The following is a 17,527-nucleotide window of genomic DNA, read 5'->3' on the forward strand; positions in this document are numbered from 1 at the left end:
GCTTTTTATAATTAATACATCCAACTACAGAAAGCCAACATCGCTGAGCTAGGACTGTCACTGGCCACGCTGCGCAAATTGTGATTTCCCAGTGAAATTGGAGCTTGTGAACGTCTGATTTTCATTTATAAGCTTTTAATGCCTGACCGCAGGCAACATACTAAGGTCCACGAGAAAGGATCTCAACAGGTTCTATCTGCCTTGTACCACCGATGCTACAAAGAGGCACATGAAAGGATGCTGTGAGGTATGGGGGGCACGTCAGCCTTCTCATCACACCCCCACCTTCCTCTGCTGAAGTCCCCTTTGACAGTCCAAGACGGTAAATAGGAGAGATCTAGTGTGCAAATCTGGTCAGTGTTTCACTAAAGCACAGAGGTTGAACATTCAAAAGAAAAGCTGCTAGAATGTGAATCTCCTACAGGATGGGGAGATCAAGAACTTCTACCAAAAAAAAAAAAACAAAAAAAGAACCAAAAAAAGAAGGAAAAAAGTACTATAATTACCATAAAAGTTGGAAAAAATATTTCACTATTAACTCATTTTTTACACTTCCAAACAGTCCTAAATGTGTTTATACAGACCTATGAGAAATGCAACTACTCGCACGCTTGCTCTTTTATCTTGGAGACACTGTAGAAATACTGCCTAAAATAATTGGGTTTTCAGATATACTGAAAATCTATTACTTGGCAATGCTCCCTGAGCACGTTACAGACAGATACCACATTCTTCAACCCTCTGAACCTTGATTCTTAATACAACATGCTTCTCTATAGCAAATTTCTTGTTCTGCTTTTTCAAAGCACTGTAAAGATGTTATTCCAGAGGAACATACTTTGTTAACTGTATTTTTTAAGGCCTCATCACATAAACTCAAGGTCGCTTCAGTAGAAATGTCTTTATACCTACAACTTTGTTCAGAGAGCAAACCGAAGCATGTAAGATGTTAGCAATATCAAAGGTTCGTGAGGCTTAAGGACATGAGGAAAAATCAGGGAGGAATAAGACAACACTATGAATTTGTCTGTTTCCTAGATGCCCTCTAGGCTGTTGGTTATATTTGCACCAGTAGGCAGAACGGTAGAGAAGCAATAGCCATAGATAGTGAGAACTGGAAGCCACCGGAGAAAAAGAATGAGAAGAAAAAAAGCACAGAGAAGGAAAAAAAAAAACCCACAGAAACACCACCACGGGGAAAAAAGAAGTCATGAACAAAAAATGTTTAAAATGACAGGAGTGCGCTATTCATTTATTTCTGAAAAGGCATGATAGAAGCCAGTCATAAGATACTGGAAAAACATTAATAGTTAAAACCTGTTTTGTGCCGAGGCCATATCCCGCCTGGATGCCTGTGAAAACTTCCCACAAGCTCTGGGACGTGTCCTGATCTGCCTACAGTGCCCACTCTCTCTAGGATCCAGGATCCCTCTGGAAAAGGCCCCAAGTGGGAGATCCCAACCTGCTCCATCAAGGAATTTCAGAGCTTGCCTTCGCAGTACTCTCGCATATGCAGATGATACACCAAGACAACTGAAAGCTTCAGAAAACCATAAGCTGTTAAAGACTGCAGGGCTTCTGAGCAATCCTAATGATGACTAGCCTAATTAACGAGCCTAAGAGAGAGGAGATTGACCATTTCACCAGGGTTAGCAGCCAGACAACAAAAACTGGCTCGCTCTTTCTACCACTGCGGCAATGGGTTTCTTGCCTGTGAGCAGCCAGAATCCACAGCAATCCCTGTACCCAAACCATGTTGCAGAGGTACTTAGGACAAACTGCATTTCACAAGTCAGAAGTAAAATCATCCCGCACCGGAACAGCAATTCCTCTAGTATCTCCAGAAGTTACATCACCGTTTCAGGTTATATGCTAGAATTTAAAGATAAAATGAAAAAGCACGTGAAGAAAACACTATTTTGAAACATGCTGGTGGAACTTTACACCTGGACATAATTTACATGCAGAGTGTTCTAAAATAAATTTAAAATTTCATTGGCACAGAAATACATTGTGTTCAAAAGAAAGAAAAAAACACCCGGGGAAAACATAATGAAATGTTCCATAAATTGTTACCACGAAAAAGGGTACTATCCCACCCCCTACCAAATGCATGCAGTACTTGAGACAAATTCAGCAAGCCCTCTGTGTACACTACATAAAGATTTGTTTGAAAGTTATTAAATCACCCCTGAAGTAAAGTTTAGTATTTTCATAGCTCCTAAACTGCCTCTTAGCCACAAAAGCATTGCCCTTACACTGAAGAAGACAATTCTCTTTTAAAATTCAAGGCATTAAACTGTTACAGTATACATACTTAGCTCTGCCTCTTGACAACTGAGAATTACCCGAACATTTGTATTATGTATTTTGCTAATAAAAATTAGAGTAAAATATTTCAAACACAATTAATACATACACCATTGCATTCCCTTCACAGATCTGGGACAGAAATACCTCTTTCTGTACGAAATCCCGAAGCAGGGAGAAAGGTGAAATCTGTACATCTACTGTGCAAGCGATATGCACTCCTCGTCAAAAAGCACAGCAGGTAGAGATTCCTTACAGGTAACGGAATAGCAAAACCACCACAGAAATCACAGTTTAAGTGCCATTTCTAAACACTTCTTTCTTTTTCCTGGCTCCATACTGTGTCTGCATTGCAACCTTTAGGAAAAGAACAAGTGTCCAATCTCCCATCTGACTTAACAAAGCTCAGTGGTTAAAAACAATACGGTTCAACATTGACTTATCCACTTCCCACCCCCCAAAATTAGGCCAAAAATCAGAGGAAATCATGCGGTGTGCTTGGGATATTCCATGACTACCGCCACTGGCAGGGCATAAGCCACATATTTCGTAGGTAACTAGGAACACACACACGGTTGTTTGTAGCGACGCTGCGCTACAGGCTCCTGTTGAACCGCTGCCTTTGCTCCATGCAGCTGGTTCCAAACTTCTCGCCGTTTCAGCCCGGGAGGTCTGCCCCGGGATTTACGAAGGCAACTTGGTGGGAACTTACCTTTTAAACACACGGGAATTAGGGGGGGTGAGGGGGAGTTCACAGGGTATTTAACACATGAACTTGTGTTCTCTACCCGCTGCTTCTGCTGGCAAGCAAAGGTGCTAAAACCAGTGTACTGTATTAACCAGATTCAATTATATGTCTACCAACAAAATCTTGAGACAAAGTTTTCAAGCACACAGACCTTTTCAGCTTTGCCTTAACAAAAATCCCCCTTCCGCATTTCACAACCTGTGGGTTGTTACAAAAGACACTTCTTCAGTCTGCCACCAAAGGTCAGGCGGGAACTGCTAAGTCAGCATATTCTCCAAACAGCCTCTTTCTGAGAAAAGCTTTAAGGGCATTTAAAAAGTTTTTCTATAAAAACAAACAGCACTGCCTCACCTACTGAACTAGAGCTTCCCCACTTCCCCCACAAATGCGTCACCGATGGCTCCAAACATCTGCCATAGGGGTTCCTCTCCCCTCCGCCGCCTTCTTAATGTAAACATTCTGAGTTATGATACATTTAAACAAGTGAAACGAAGGACTGCACTTCACCCAACTCATCTAATTTGGAAATTTAAAGTCCAGTTTATCCATCTGTTTTAACATAGCAAGGAAAATCTTACTTTTCCAACTGAGTAAGAGCCCGAGTTTCTCTCTCCGTAATCTCATGAGCCATTATTGAACTAAAATGCTTACTACAGGAGTCCAACATACCAAAGAATGAACAAGTCTAGGAAATACACACTGGTATAACTAGCTCTTTGAAAATGCGTCACTCTAGGAAGTCTCCTTTACATTTTCCAGCATAAATATTTACAACAGTTTGCAATTTGAAACCAAATTGCCTGATCTTAAGAAGAAATCAAAATACACGCCAAGAAAAGGAGTAATTTCAGGATTAAAAACCAAACCAAAACAACATAACCCCCAAAACAGGGTCTTTTTCTAAGCTTCCTGAGTACATCAAGGTGGGCTGCAGGGTTACTGTTTTGGTGATAATGACTGACTGTGGTTAGGAAAAAAAAAAAAAGTTTTCACCTCTTCAGCAATTTTGCAAAGCGTTCGGTGAAACAGACACTACCCCCCAAAAGACGCAGACAACTGTGTGTTGTTGCCGAGCTCCCTGCGCAAGGTCCTGCACGCCTGTCCACCCTGCCAGGGACCAGGAATTCTTCCCACAGACCAAGACCCCTCGCCTGGAGCAGCAGGTGAGTATCGATTGCACAAACCCTCCCAAGCATCGTAACACAGGCACAGCCAACAGTCTGAAGGAAACAGTACTGTGCTGCAAATTCCTTTGGTACTTTTTTTTTTTTTTTTTTAATTAAAGAGAATTCATTGCAACAAGGTATTTTTAAGTAGTAGCAACACTCTGGGAAAGTTTATTGGGCTCCATGAGAGACCTGTGCAGTAACACAGCCCACAGCTGCAACGCCTCTTCGACTGATGCCTTCGAAGTTTGAAAACACTGACACGAGTGCCGACAGAGAAACTTGCATAGTTTTAAAGCAGGAAAAAGTCAAACAAGAAAACCATAAGCCTTCGCCCTTTTCATAACAGACATTTAAGATGTAGATGACCATAAACCTGTGAGGAGGCTTTCTTAAGCAAGCTTCTCGAGCCTACCCACGATTTTTCTACTTATGTGTCAATTTCTAATGGTTACATATAAGAATTGACTATTGGGATTTTGCTTGCTTGTTTGTTTTTTAAGTAAGTTCACACACACAGACACATACATCTCCCACATTAAAACAGTTACATTACCTACCTCACGTATATACTCACAGCAAACCAAAAATCTATTCTGAGATGCAAAGGTTTAAAACAAACAAACAAAAAGTTGTATTCTTCTAAATACTTGTAAGAAAGCTGGGCTCTTATAAAATGCAATTGTTCCTGGGCTCAAAAGACTGGACCCAGTTTCATCCCAGAGCCAACTGCCCACTTTAACAGAAATGTTTGAAAGAGCAACTGCTGAAATCTTACTTTCTGTTTCTCTTTTCACAGCTACAATTTTTTTCATGACCTTCCCAACGCACCGGAGTGCATGTTTCAGCAAATGCCAAATTCTGTAGCATTTCTTACTCCACGCTCAATTAGCAATAAAGAAGATACAGGATGCAAAGGTGAGGCAGAATTACAGATCTGCACTGTTTCCACTTCACTGTATTCTGAAAGAAATCTAACTGGCTTATACATAGCTTTCCAGCCCAGTTCATTGCTGCTTTTTTCATTTCTGTATGAGTTCCATTCTTTTTAACCTTACCCTTCACCAATTTCTTTCAGCTCAAGCCTGATTCTAACTGCAATTATAATGATCTCATATCCCATAAAAAATACAATTTGTTGTTTTCTACTATCAAGAGAACAGAACTAAGCTCCTTCCTCCATTCTTTTTCTTTCATCAACAGTCATTCTTGCAGGTATTTCTTTGCAATCCTGTTAGCTGGAATACCATTCATTCAGCCCTCTTCTTCATGCTATTTAAACTCCCTCTGAAAGCACCTATTTTTGCCACTGTCTGTATCCAGCAAACTCTCTTTGCATTATCCCCATTTTCTTTTCCTACTACTTAGCATGCATATGCAGAAATCTATAAATACATATTCAAAGCTGACCGTGCCACCTACAATCAAGTTTGGTTTTCTGGACCTCTTTTTAGTTGCTTAAATCTCAGCCAAATTTTGTGCATTCTGAATGAAAGTTCTATGCCAAATTTTAGAAGGAGTGTTTTATTTTATTTTTAATTAAGGTGTCAACTGAGATCAGTTCAGTTTCCTGCTGGTTTACCAGTACACTCTAATTCTTAAAGTCATCCGTTAAGAGCCTCCACTGCTTCCCAGTTTTGAAATTTGTCAACAGAAGGGGGGTTCTGGAGGGAAAAGCAAAGCAACCAGGAACAAGGAACACACCTTTTGTTATCCTTACGAAAATCTATACCTGTATTTGGACAATCAGAGAAGCTCAGAAAGCCTGCTGCTCACGCCTGGCAAACCGAGATTTCCAGCATAGTTTCACAATGAGTTCAAGTAAGAGGCTGAGGACAACCCTGCCCCCACGCTGTCCCCCCCAGGCTGCCGCCGCAGCGGCAGGGTGTACAGGACCAAGGAACCAACCAACCCAGCGCAAAAATTACCCCCAACCCAGGATGCCAGCATAACTCACTCTGGGTACTCCAACTTCTTCCACCATGGGACCAGTGAATACACAAGCGAGGAGGGCAACACAAGGTGAGGAACAAGCGTCGAGGTGGGGGAAGGTAGGACCTCTTCTGTTCCTCCTCCTCCAGCAGCAATGGCTTAAACCGGTCTTGAAACCAACTGGGGAACAATGACATTAAAGATGTTCCTCTCTAGAGACCTTTCCTGCAGTAAGCATTCCCTCCTGGCTGCAGGGGCTTTCTCAGCAGCAGCTTGGAACGCAGCAGCATGATGATGAACACCCACCGACGGGAGCAATTTCTTCCTCCCCTCTCCAGTGCCTGGTCCAGGCGGGGTACGCCAGCATACTGCATGGCTTGCACCGCATAACCCCACGTTGCAGTTTGAGGTCCCAACAAGTCGATGACTCATATGAGAAGCGTTGTGGTTCAATACGGTGGAATTTCTTGGTTTTTTAGTTTGCTATTTTAAAAGCTAGGAAGTAACCTTTAAGAATACCTTTTAAATGTTAAGATTGAGAAGCAAAGCAGTAAGAAGTTGGAGAATGCCAAAAGTAAGGGTGTTTACACAAACTAAACCAGTGCTAACTGCTTGGCTCTGTTGGCTACCAGTTTCTTCATCATCTTTTCCATTATTTAGCCACCAACTGTCTGCTTCACAACACTAATCACCTTATCTTCTGAGCCCTTAGAAGCTGATGTGGTACTGGTATCTCCAATTTACAGGCAGAAAACAGAGGACAGAGAGGCTAAAAGATCTGCCAAAAGTGTTGGCTAATATTAGATCTGTGACTTAAGTCACCTAGACCTTGACTTTATTTTTTTAAAAGGTACTTAGCCCTTTTGCAGTGTTTTCCATCCAAACTGTATCCACAGTGGACTGACTGCAGTTGCAAAAACTCAGAATTTGTGCCTGGGCACCTCAACTCAGGCAAAATGCAGAATACACAGTGGCTGGCTGCAAAGGTTTGGTGTAACACAATTGCTCAGTCTCACACAAGAAACTCAGTGGTAGAGGCAGGAATTCATAGAATCACAAAATCGTTATGGCTGGAAAACACCTTTAAGATCATCAAGTCCAACCGTTATCCAACTCTGCCAGGCCCGCTTCTAAACCATGACACTAAGCACCATATCTAGATGGCTTTTAAACACATCCAAGGATGGCTATTCAACCACTACCCTGTGCAGCCTGTTCCAGTCTTTGATAACCCTTTCAGTGTAGACGTTTTTCCTTATGTCTAACCTAAACCTCCCCTGACACAACTTGACGCCATTTCCTCTTGTCCTGTCATTTGTAACTTGGGAGAAGAGACCAACGCCCACCCCGCTGCAACCTCCTTTCAGGTAGTTGTAGAGAGCAATAAGGCCTCCCCTCAGCCTCCTTTGCTCCAGACTAAATAACCCCAGTTCCCTCAGCTACTCCTCATAAGATGTGTTCTCCAGACACTTCACCAGTGTCATTGCCCTTCTCTGGACACGCTCCAACACCTCAATGTCTTTCTTGTAGTGAGGGGCCCAAAACTGAACGCAGTACTTGAGGTGGGGCCTCACCAGTGCCAAGTACAGGGGGACGATCACCTCCATAGTCCTGCTCACCACACTATTCCTGATACAGGCCAGGATGCTGTTGGCCTTCTTGGCCACCTGGGCACACTGCTGGCTCATATTGAGCCAGCTGTACACCAACACCCCCAGATCCTTCTCCATCAGGCAGCTTTCCAGCCACCCTTCCCCACTTCTGTAGCACTGCATGGGGTTGTTGTGCCCCAAGTGCAGGACCCGGCACTTGGCCTTGTTGAAGCTCATACTTTTGGCCTCGGCCCATCAATCCAGCCTGTCCAGGTCCTTCTAAAGAGCCCTTCTACCCTCAAGCAGATCAACACTCCCCCCTAACTTGGTGTCGTCTTCAAACTTATTGAGGGTGCTCTCAATCCCCTCATCGAGATCATTAATAAAGATATTAAACAGGAGTGACCCCAACACTGAGCCCTGTGGAATGCCACTTGCGACTGGCAAATTGAACGCTGTTGTCTCAAGGCAACACTGAGCAGTTGTGAACACCCTCCTATTCCTTCCCCTCTTGCAACCCACTCTCGGCAGGCGTTTGTCCATCACCTGTGGCCACCGACATCAGCCCCAACCACCCTGTGCAGTGAACAGGACTAGACATTGCTGGAAACACTTATGTCATCAAATTTAGGGACAGGTAACAGGCACACAGGCACAGGACAGGTGATGGGAAAGGGTAACAAATTACAGCTTGCAATGCAGCTTTTCTTACGCTGCAGAGTATTTTAGACAGTTTTTCACATGTAAATATAGACATTATTCACTTTACATCAGAATGTAATGGCTGCAGTCAAGATGATCTCTAATGTGCAAGATGTTGGACCATACACACAGTACGAAACAGCCTGAAGATCTTGCATTCTAAACCCATAAAAAAAAAATCCCAACAGAAAACATTATCATTCCACATCTTCTACATCCCAGATGAGAAATACGAGGCATGAAGAGAGTACTTCTGTGGTCTACAAGAGATCTTCTGGTCTATTCATTGCCTTACAGGTGGACCTGCTGGTACTCCAGCTGATGACACACCAACAGAGCCATGCATTCTCTCTACCTTCACAAGGGAGGTTTTGGGTTCAAATTTGGTTTGCAGAAGAAATTACACAAAACATACATACAGATGTACAGAAACAAGAACTGCTGCCAAATCAAGGGATGTTTCTATAACTAAGTCACCAAGTCAAAACTCTCACTTCTTGTTCCATCTGTGTCTCACACATGCTCCAGAAATTTAGGCAAGATACTTATGCAACACCTTTACAGATGCCCACAGGTACGTCACAGAGCACAAATCACTAACACTTCTGATGCAGCAATACTCATCAACAGCCCCTCAGAAATACCCTAGAGCAGAGCATTATTTTTGTGTCAGAAACAATACCAACACTCAAAAGCCAAATGTTGTGCTTGCATGTTTCTTTTGAACTAAGCAAGTCTGAGTTACAAAAGTCAGCCTTGAGAAATCTCAGTGTTGGTTGGTTGTTTTGGTTTTTTTTTTTAAGTAATTTGATACAAATCACAAACTAAAGCACAGCACACCAATCAATTCCCAAGTTTTATAGACTACACAACCAAACACTAGTAAGAAATATCAACCTGTCAAGCTTTCAGCATAGACAGGCCTGTTACAGCACTGAAAGCACATCACAATTTCAAACCAACTCTAAGAGCCTTTGCTAAACCACACTTCAGACATAGTAGATGCCTGTCTCTCCTGGACGTTGCAAGACCCAGAACATATCCAGCTTTCCAGCAAACTTAAGCACTTTTCAGATTACTGAAAGCTACCAAGCTATTGAGGAAAGTTCTTCATAGCATACTTGCATTTCCTTATTTCATGCAAAGTGTTAAAAGATTTGAACACGGCTGTTGAACTTTACGGGCCCGTCCGCCATTTGTTTCAAATAGGAGTATTTGATTGAGAAGGAGAAACAGAAACAGCACCAATTTGTATTCTTAAAAATAACAGCAAGCTTATTGAGAAAGAGACCAAGTTCAAAACATTTCTGCTACAGTTTTGTACTGGTGAATCAGAGTACTGTGCTAAACACTGTACACATAATAAACGAGTTTTCATTTTAAACTCTGCAACCGGGTACTTCTAAGTAAACACAAACCTGAGTTGTTTTTCCTTCTATATCCTCACAACCATCTGACAAAAAAACCAAGCCTACTCAGCCCTGCTAAAAGCATGATTCTCTAACTTAACTGTACTTCTGGGAATACATTACAGCTTCTATGAAATGTCTTGTTACACCTGTGCATCAATTGGCCATATAAATACAGGGTGTAACCGCATGCAAAGTACCCTTTTCATTAGTTTTAGTGAGCTAAAACTTCATAAAACAAATAAAGTACATTAAGAAAAGACAACCTCTGGATGTCTGAGCGAGACAGATACTGTCTTTTTTCACAGCACACTTATTTTCACGGGGGGGGGGGGGAGTGATGATGCTTCTGATTAGTAACACGATACGTGCCTTTGATATTTAAGAGATCAAGACAACATCAGGAACACCTGCTTACAAACTTGGTTCCAGCCACACAGCTGACAGGTAACCTATGCCAGGCTTCTCCTAGGCATGCCTTTGCCCTTCGCCTTTGAAACTACTAAGTATTTTTTGGAACCTGTATGCACCCAAACTGTATTGAGACATCCCAAACCATAATTTCTCTCACATTTTAGCCCTACTGCGAGGGCTGACCACGACTGTTACGTTAGCCAGGAGACTATGTCTGACACTGTGCACAGCTCCTCTTACCAAAGCAGTCCACTGGTGATGGTGACACTTTTCACATAAGGACAAGGACTTGCAGTGGGAAGCAGGGAAGGCTGATGTGACAAAACAACATCGTGAAACCAGCGCAGCACAGCAGATGCCGTATTGGTGGTACCCTTCAGATACAACATGCTCATTCCGCCACAGTCAGGCATTGAAACCATGTCACTAACACACAGTCATGAAAACAAATGGCCAACTAAATGAATATTTTTTATTATTATTATTTGCAAAATAATGCTTTCCATATCCTGTCCTCTTGGTACAGGTGGGTTTTTTTCCTGCTGTAAAATCAGGCTCATATAGCACTATATTGATTCATCTATAAAAAGACAGTGAAAGCTAAGAAGGGGGAGAGGACATCAGCATACAAAAAAACCCCACAACCCACAAAAAATAAATTTGATCTTCACTGATCCTGATACTTCAGGGCCACTGCTAATCCGCCAAAGGCTGTCAGCTCTCTCAGAAGTACACAAAATGAGTAAAATCAAGCCATGTCACAAAAAGAAGAGCCGTAAGGTTTCCTGCCAAAATCTTAAATTTAGCTCTCTATATTAAACAATGGTACTTCATTTTCCCCAGACAACAAGGTTGCTCAGGGTAAACACAGGCAATATTAAAACCTTCAAAACTTATTCCTACGCCACAGCAAACCTCAAATTAACTAATGGGAGTGTTTATGGTGGGGTGTTTTCTATGTGGGTTTTTTTGGGGGAGTAGGGTGAAGAGAGGGATTGTGTTGGGGTTTTTTTGGGTTTTGGGGGTTGGGTTTTTTTTTGGTTTTTTTTTGGAGAAAATACTTCAGGTCCTTGGACTTGGTTGTTTATTCTCCAGGCTGACTTGGACTGCAAGTACAACCCAAGTAACTCATCCGATGCACAACAGGATAGTGACAAGGGTTGTTCAACAGTGATCTCTCAAAAAAAGTTAAACATTGATGGGCTCTGGACAAGTCCAGTTAAAGCTGTTGGCGATTTGATCGCTATGGGGCAACAAGAGGAGTTGGGACAAGGGAGGGAGAAGCCAGGTAAGGCCATGCAGTGTTCTTTGTACATAGTACAAAAGGTAACAACCAGGTTTAGACAACTTAAAAATACCTCTTAATCTTAATACAGGTTACTTAATCCTACATCTTTGTCTTCCAAAAGTTAAAAAACATAAGTTTGCCAAGTTTCACCTCAATCACGGACATTTATTCTTTTTGCAGATTTAGTTCTCATCAGCACTAATTACCATGGATTAAACCACAGCATTAAAAAACATATTTTTTAAAGTTGTAACAGTTATGAGCGTCAACTTAAGATGGGTCCAACTTTGCATACATAAAAATAAGCTGTCAGAAAACAGACCTGTGAAATCTTTCAGCTTTCTCAAGTTCCAGCAAAAACTGCAAATATTTTCTGCAATATTCTGAGAGACTGATAAAATGACTAAAGAAACCGAAATCCAGTTTTCCTCATTACCTAGACTAAAAATGGAAATAGGGCATAACTAATTGGAAGTAAACTGATTTTTCAAATCACTTCACCTCTAATAACCCATGATAGTAGCAATATATGCTCACAATGTGCTGAAATTTGCAGCACCTGTGTAGTTTTAACAATGATTTACCCGTTCCAACATAATTTCAAATTATGGGTTCACTGTGTACCTCTATTTCCCTTCTCAACATTTAACCCATCTTAATTCATTCAAGAACTCCATTAGTTGTGGAAAAATAGGAACTGATGAAAACTGCTATTACAGGGGGCGATAAAAGCTAAATGACTGGGGAAATTACGCAAAAGGGGAAAAAAAAGCAATTAATTTCTTACACAATTAAGAGTTTAATTAGATTATTTATTTTAAATGCATTTATTTAAGTGAATAGAAAGCTTTACAATAGTTTTAACTCCTATTAAGTTTCAAGCAATACAAGAGTAGATATCAGACAAGAGTATTAAAGTTAGATCACTCTCACATTTGATTAGAAAACATAAGCTCAGCTATGTCAGCAACTTGGTAAGCAGCAGTATTAAAAATTGGGCTCTAATTTATCACTTCACGTTCAGCAAGAAGGGGAAACGGCATCACCTAAATGTGAAATTCCTGATCTGTGATGGAGGCTTATCCATCACACCGACCAATGCACTTCCCAAATAAAAACACTGCAAAAATGTCTTCTCCAGCAGAGACTGTTAGTGGTAGCAGTGATAACAGCCCGCAAACACGAGGTCTCGGATACAGCTGTATGCACGAGCACTTGAGAGCCTCTCAACTGTAAACTAACCGAAACACATGCGGATGTTTGTTGGGTTTTGGCATAGAAAGTTAAAACCGGAATCAAATGCTGTTCCTGCCCCTAAAACTTTATGTTGATGTTTGTGGTTTTGTAATTGCTTTTATTCTCTGAAGGGATGCTTCCACGCTGCAACTGTAAAATTCACATTAAAAGAGCCGATGACAGCTATGCGTGAGGGTGCAGGTGGAAGCACGTCCTCCCGAAAGCTGCGTACGAGGGTGGGGATGGAAGCGTGTTCTCCCTCGACGTACATATCTGCTCATCAACTGACCTGTATTTTTCCCCCTCATTTAATTCCTCCGGGGCCACTTCTACCAAGACAGTAACAAATAACCATAGGATCAGATTCCTCATGTTCATCTGCCAGTCCTGGGCTGGGTTAAGCGCACTGGGATTTTGTTCAGGGCAGTGCACGGACACGCAAGCTTGCCAGTGTGTGGAGCCGGTCACTTGCCCACTTGCTCCTTTCCATAGCCAACCAGCTACCATTTGGCTGTGCGAAGGCAGGACAGCGAGAAGACCAAGGTCAAACCTAGCGCAGGTGACAGATGATACACAGTGAGGAGGCATGCATGGGAAGGGAGTCTGATCCCCTCAAAAGCAAGCCAGACTGATTCCTATTAAGAAAATACACAACTACCAGCTGTCAGAGCTCACGCTGCTTCTACACAACACGCATTTCCCACCGCCCTGCCTATTTCAACTGTAAATTCTCTGGTAAGAAAACTACGTCTTCCCATGCATTTTCAAAGTTCATGCTGGTTATTGCTGTAAGCTGGAGGATATCAAGAATGCTGTCAAGCACACAGACTGCAGGAGTAAGAACAGATTCCACTTATTTCTCTCAAAATTAGAGCCGTCTCACAGACGACTCCCAAAACTTGCTCGCAAACTATTTCTGGATCCAAACAGACTTCTTAAATACGTGTTCCTTTAACCTCGTAATTGAAACTGCAGCCGAGTTTCCCAAGAGCTTTTCTTTCTCAGCTGAGAGCTACATACCTCTCAGATTTCTGGGATGTATCTGCTTTGTCCGAGGCATCTTCCTCTAGTCTCATACACCACTTTCTCCTCTCAGAAATGGAAAGTACAGCAAGCAGAGAGATGGCAGCTCCATAAACTTGTCAAAGGGGTCAGTTAATCCGTATGCTAAAAAAAAAGAGAAAGAAAAGTTAGGAGATCCATGCATTAATAAGGAAAACAAAGACACCTATCTGCTCCCTTTCATCCTCAAACAGCCACGGAAATTAGCAATGAGCAAGAAGTATTTCTGTACCTATCCTTTTACGGAGTGAAACGTTCCAATATCTTAAGAAAACTACATGAGGGTGAAACTCCTTTTGGGATTACTCAGGAAGCATGAGAAAACTAAGATGCTTTTCCACATTCGTCAGCTGTTTTCTAGCCAGAAGACATCTTCCAACAACTCATGTCCCATGCAAATAAATCCAGAAAACTAAACAATATTTGACATCAGGCTTTAAGATACAGATCAGGGTGGGGGGAGAGCAGAGCAGAGGGCAACCACACACTGCATCAACAATAATCCACCCTATTTGTAGCATCAGCTACCTCTGGGTTTCCTTACGTGGAGAATACAAGTCCGGAAGAACTCCCCATGGGATATTTCTGCCAAAATACCAACGTACAGCAGAGAATCACACTGGCTCTTGACCCACCTGCAAGCTGTTGCACAGCAAGTTTCTGCGCTGGCGTGGTCCTACATCCCGCATTTACAGGAGGCTGCAGCCAGCACAGCCCTGCTATGGATAAGCCCCACGGAGCGGGGAATTCTTTTAATAACCTAACACACGGGTTTGCTGCTAAATTGGCACAAACCTACATTTGCATCCTCAAACCTACCTTTTTTTTTTTTTTCAAGATGAAGAAAACTTTCTTACTTTTCAAATACTCTTATGATTTGCTTCCAGTTTAAGGAGCATTTCGTTTAGTTTCAGAAATCCTACAGGATGTAGGATCTCCCACAGAACTATGGCAAACTACTTACACGTAAGAACTTAAAAAAGAAAATGACTGGTGTAATTCCACTGTTCCAAGATAAAAAATGAACCACTTTTCACCCTTTTTTTTTAAACAGCAATACTACCTCAAGTTAACAGATTATTTTTTTTTTTAGTAAACACTAGGAAGAAATTTTAAAGATTTATATAAAACTTCAGAATGACCCCTAATATGGACAAGTTGATTAAGGATAGCTACTCAAAGGAAAAAGTATGCAGGATTTTTAGCATCTGTTTTAAACATTAATTTGGAGGGGGGTGGTTGTTTTTTCTGAAGACAACCGTGTTTTTGCAAAAACGGAATTCAAACCCACTTCGAATAGACTACTTGCAACCACCCCTTCAGTTACAGACTGTTGAGGAATATAATCATTAATTTTTAATGTTTCTTTTGTCTGTTGCTGCATAAAAGGACCCAAACAGGAGAAGAAACTGACTGCAACTGACACAAAGGAAGGCTGGAAAATGTTATTCTGACTAATGGTTCTTCACCAGGGTATTACTGCACGTTAAAGGAAAAACAAGGAAAAATCCAAAACCGAGCCCACAGCCTGTCAAGTCGCTCGCTCATCCACCACTTCATCGGCGAGGATATCAGAAAGATATAGAAATGAAATAAAACCTTATGCCAACGGGTCCGTTTTCCCAGTGGCGGGCGCAAACTGGAAAGGCAGAGGAGTGGCTGCATTGCTTGAAGCAACAAGCACCCCCCCACGCACCCCGAACCCCAGTCCCCCTTCACTCTGCCTGCTGCGGGGCTGAGGTTTTTTTTTTTTAAAGGATTATAATAAACGCCGTCACTTCTTTATGCCAAGTTGTTTGGAGCAGGAGTTTGAACCCACCCCCCCCCCCCAGTCCCCCCCTCGCTTTCCCCCGGGGGTATCCGTAAATCACAAGCGCCTCCCGACGCTCCCCTGCAGCACAAATGACATCTTATTTACGCTCTAAAAACATCAATTCCCCCCCCGCCACACGCACATACATCCCCCCAAATCCCCCCCGCTCACCAGCAGGACTCATCCTTTCAGGGGAGGAGATGGCCGTGCGAAAGCCGCGGCGGCGGAAACACCGCGCAGGACCCACGCGAAAAGTCATTCCCTCCTTAATTTGAACAAAAAAAGGGGAGAAGGAGAAAAGGGCCTTCGCAGACTCAGCGGTCGCATCCCCTCCTCTCTTCCCCCCCCTCCAAAAAAAAAAAAAAAAAAAGAAAAATGGAGCTGAGGGGAGGCAGCCAGCCCCCGGGGCCCCGAGAGCCGCCGGTAGGTGCGGGCAGCGTTGCAAAGGGAAGGGGAAGGGAGAGAGGAGGAAGAAGGGGGAAAAAAAAAAAAAAAAAAAAAAAAAAAAAAAAACAACCATGAATGAATAAAGAGGGCGGAGCCTGGGAAAACCCCTCTGCAACGCCGCACCGAACAAAGCGCTGCACACATGCCGGGGAGGGGGGAAGAAGGGGGGGAGAACCGGGGAGGGGGGGGGAGCAGCCTCAGCCCGGCACCCAGCGGGGCCGGGGGGCGGGAGGAGCCGGGCCGGAGCTCCGCGGCACCCACCTCGCCTCCTCCCCCCCCAAATCCTAGGGGGGGGCACAGAGACACCACACACACACCCCGAGCGCTGCCCGCTTGGGGCTGGGGGCGGCACTCCCGGGGGGGAGCGCGGAGTCCTCCGCGCGTCCCGGAGGGGCCGCGGCGGAAGGGGGGGGGGGGGGAATGGGGGAGCGGGGCCTGCGGTCCTCCCCATCCCCTCCCCCCCACTCACCTCCCCCCCCCGCCGCCGGCGGAGGACACATTGTGTTGTGGCTGCCGCAGCTCCGCACAGGGCGGGGGGGCGGAACACGGACGGACGGAGGGGAACGACGCCGGCCGCGGCGGGGAGAACCCGTCCCTCCCCGCACATCCCCCCTTCCTTCTCCCCGCCCCACGGCGCCCCCCGAGCCCCCCCCCCCCCCTCCCGGCGGGGCCCGCTGCAAACCTGGCGGAGGGGCCGGCGCGGCGGCGGCTGATGGCGGCGGCGGCGGCGGGGAGCGCGGCGACCCCTGCGCGGCGGCGGCGGGAAGGGAGGGAGGGAGGGGGGTGAACCGGGGGATGGGGGGGGGGAGGACGCCGGGAGCCTCCTTCACTTGACAACCTCAAACACAAACATGACCCAGCGCCGCCGCGCCCGGCCGCGCGCGCACACACACACACACAGACACACAGAGCCCGGCACCGACACCCACCCCTCCTCCATGCACCATCCCCCACCCCCCCTCCCCGGGGCCGGCCAAGGCACCGCCCCCCCCGGCACGGCCCCCCCTCCCCTCCCCTGCGCAGCCCCCCGCCGGCCGGCCCCCGCCGGCAGACCCCTCCTCCGCCCCCCCCACTCCTCCCCCCCCCCGCCATGTCCCACACGGGAGCGGACCGACCCCGGACCCCTGCGGGGCGGAGGGGGGAACGGGGACGGGGACACGACACGGACACACACAATGGGGGTGGGGGGACGGGGGGACACGGGGGGGGACACACGGAGCCTCCCCAGAGGGGCGGGGCGGGCCCGGCGCATCCGCCGGGCTCCCCTCGGGGAGAGACGCTCTGCCCCGCCCCTCCCCTCCCCTCCCCCTCCCCCTCCCCGCGGCGCCCCGGTCACTGGCGGGGGGAGGGGCGCGAGGCGGCGGCGCGCGGGCCGCGGGGGGGGGTCTGGGGGGAGGGAGGGGGGCGG

The 17,527-nt window shown here is 45.2% G+C and overlaps 1 protein-coding gene across 1 annotated transcript in view; it reads right to left on the minus strand.

The window, feature by feature from the left end:
* The window catches only part of HIVEP1 (HIVEP zinc finger 1), a 123,229-nt gene extending 106,411 nt beyond the window's left edge, over positions 1 to 16,818 (minus strand). Inside the window, exons 1-3 of the mRNA XM_082499300.1 lie at positions 16,802 to 16,818; positions 15,848 to 15,937; positions 13,818 to 13,964 (exon numbers count right to left, since the gene is read on the minus strand). Of these exons, the coding sequence (XP_082355426.1) occupies positions 13,818 to 13,857 (40 nt within the window). The 5' untranslated portion in view covers positions 13,858 to 13,964; positions 15,848 to 15,937; positions 16,802 to 16,818. The remainder of the gene's footprint in view (positions 1 to 13,817; positions 13,965 to 15,847; positions 15,938 to 16,801) is intronic.
* Positions 16,819 to 17,527: the final 709 nt, after the last annotated feature.

This window comes from Vanellus vanellus (assembly GCF_965231255.1).
Source record: "Vanellus vanellus genome assembly, chromosome: 2".
NCBI lineage: Eukaryota > Metazoa > Chordata > Aves > Charadriiformes > Charadriidae > Vanellus > Vanellus vanellus.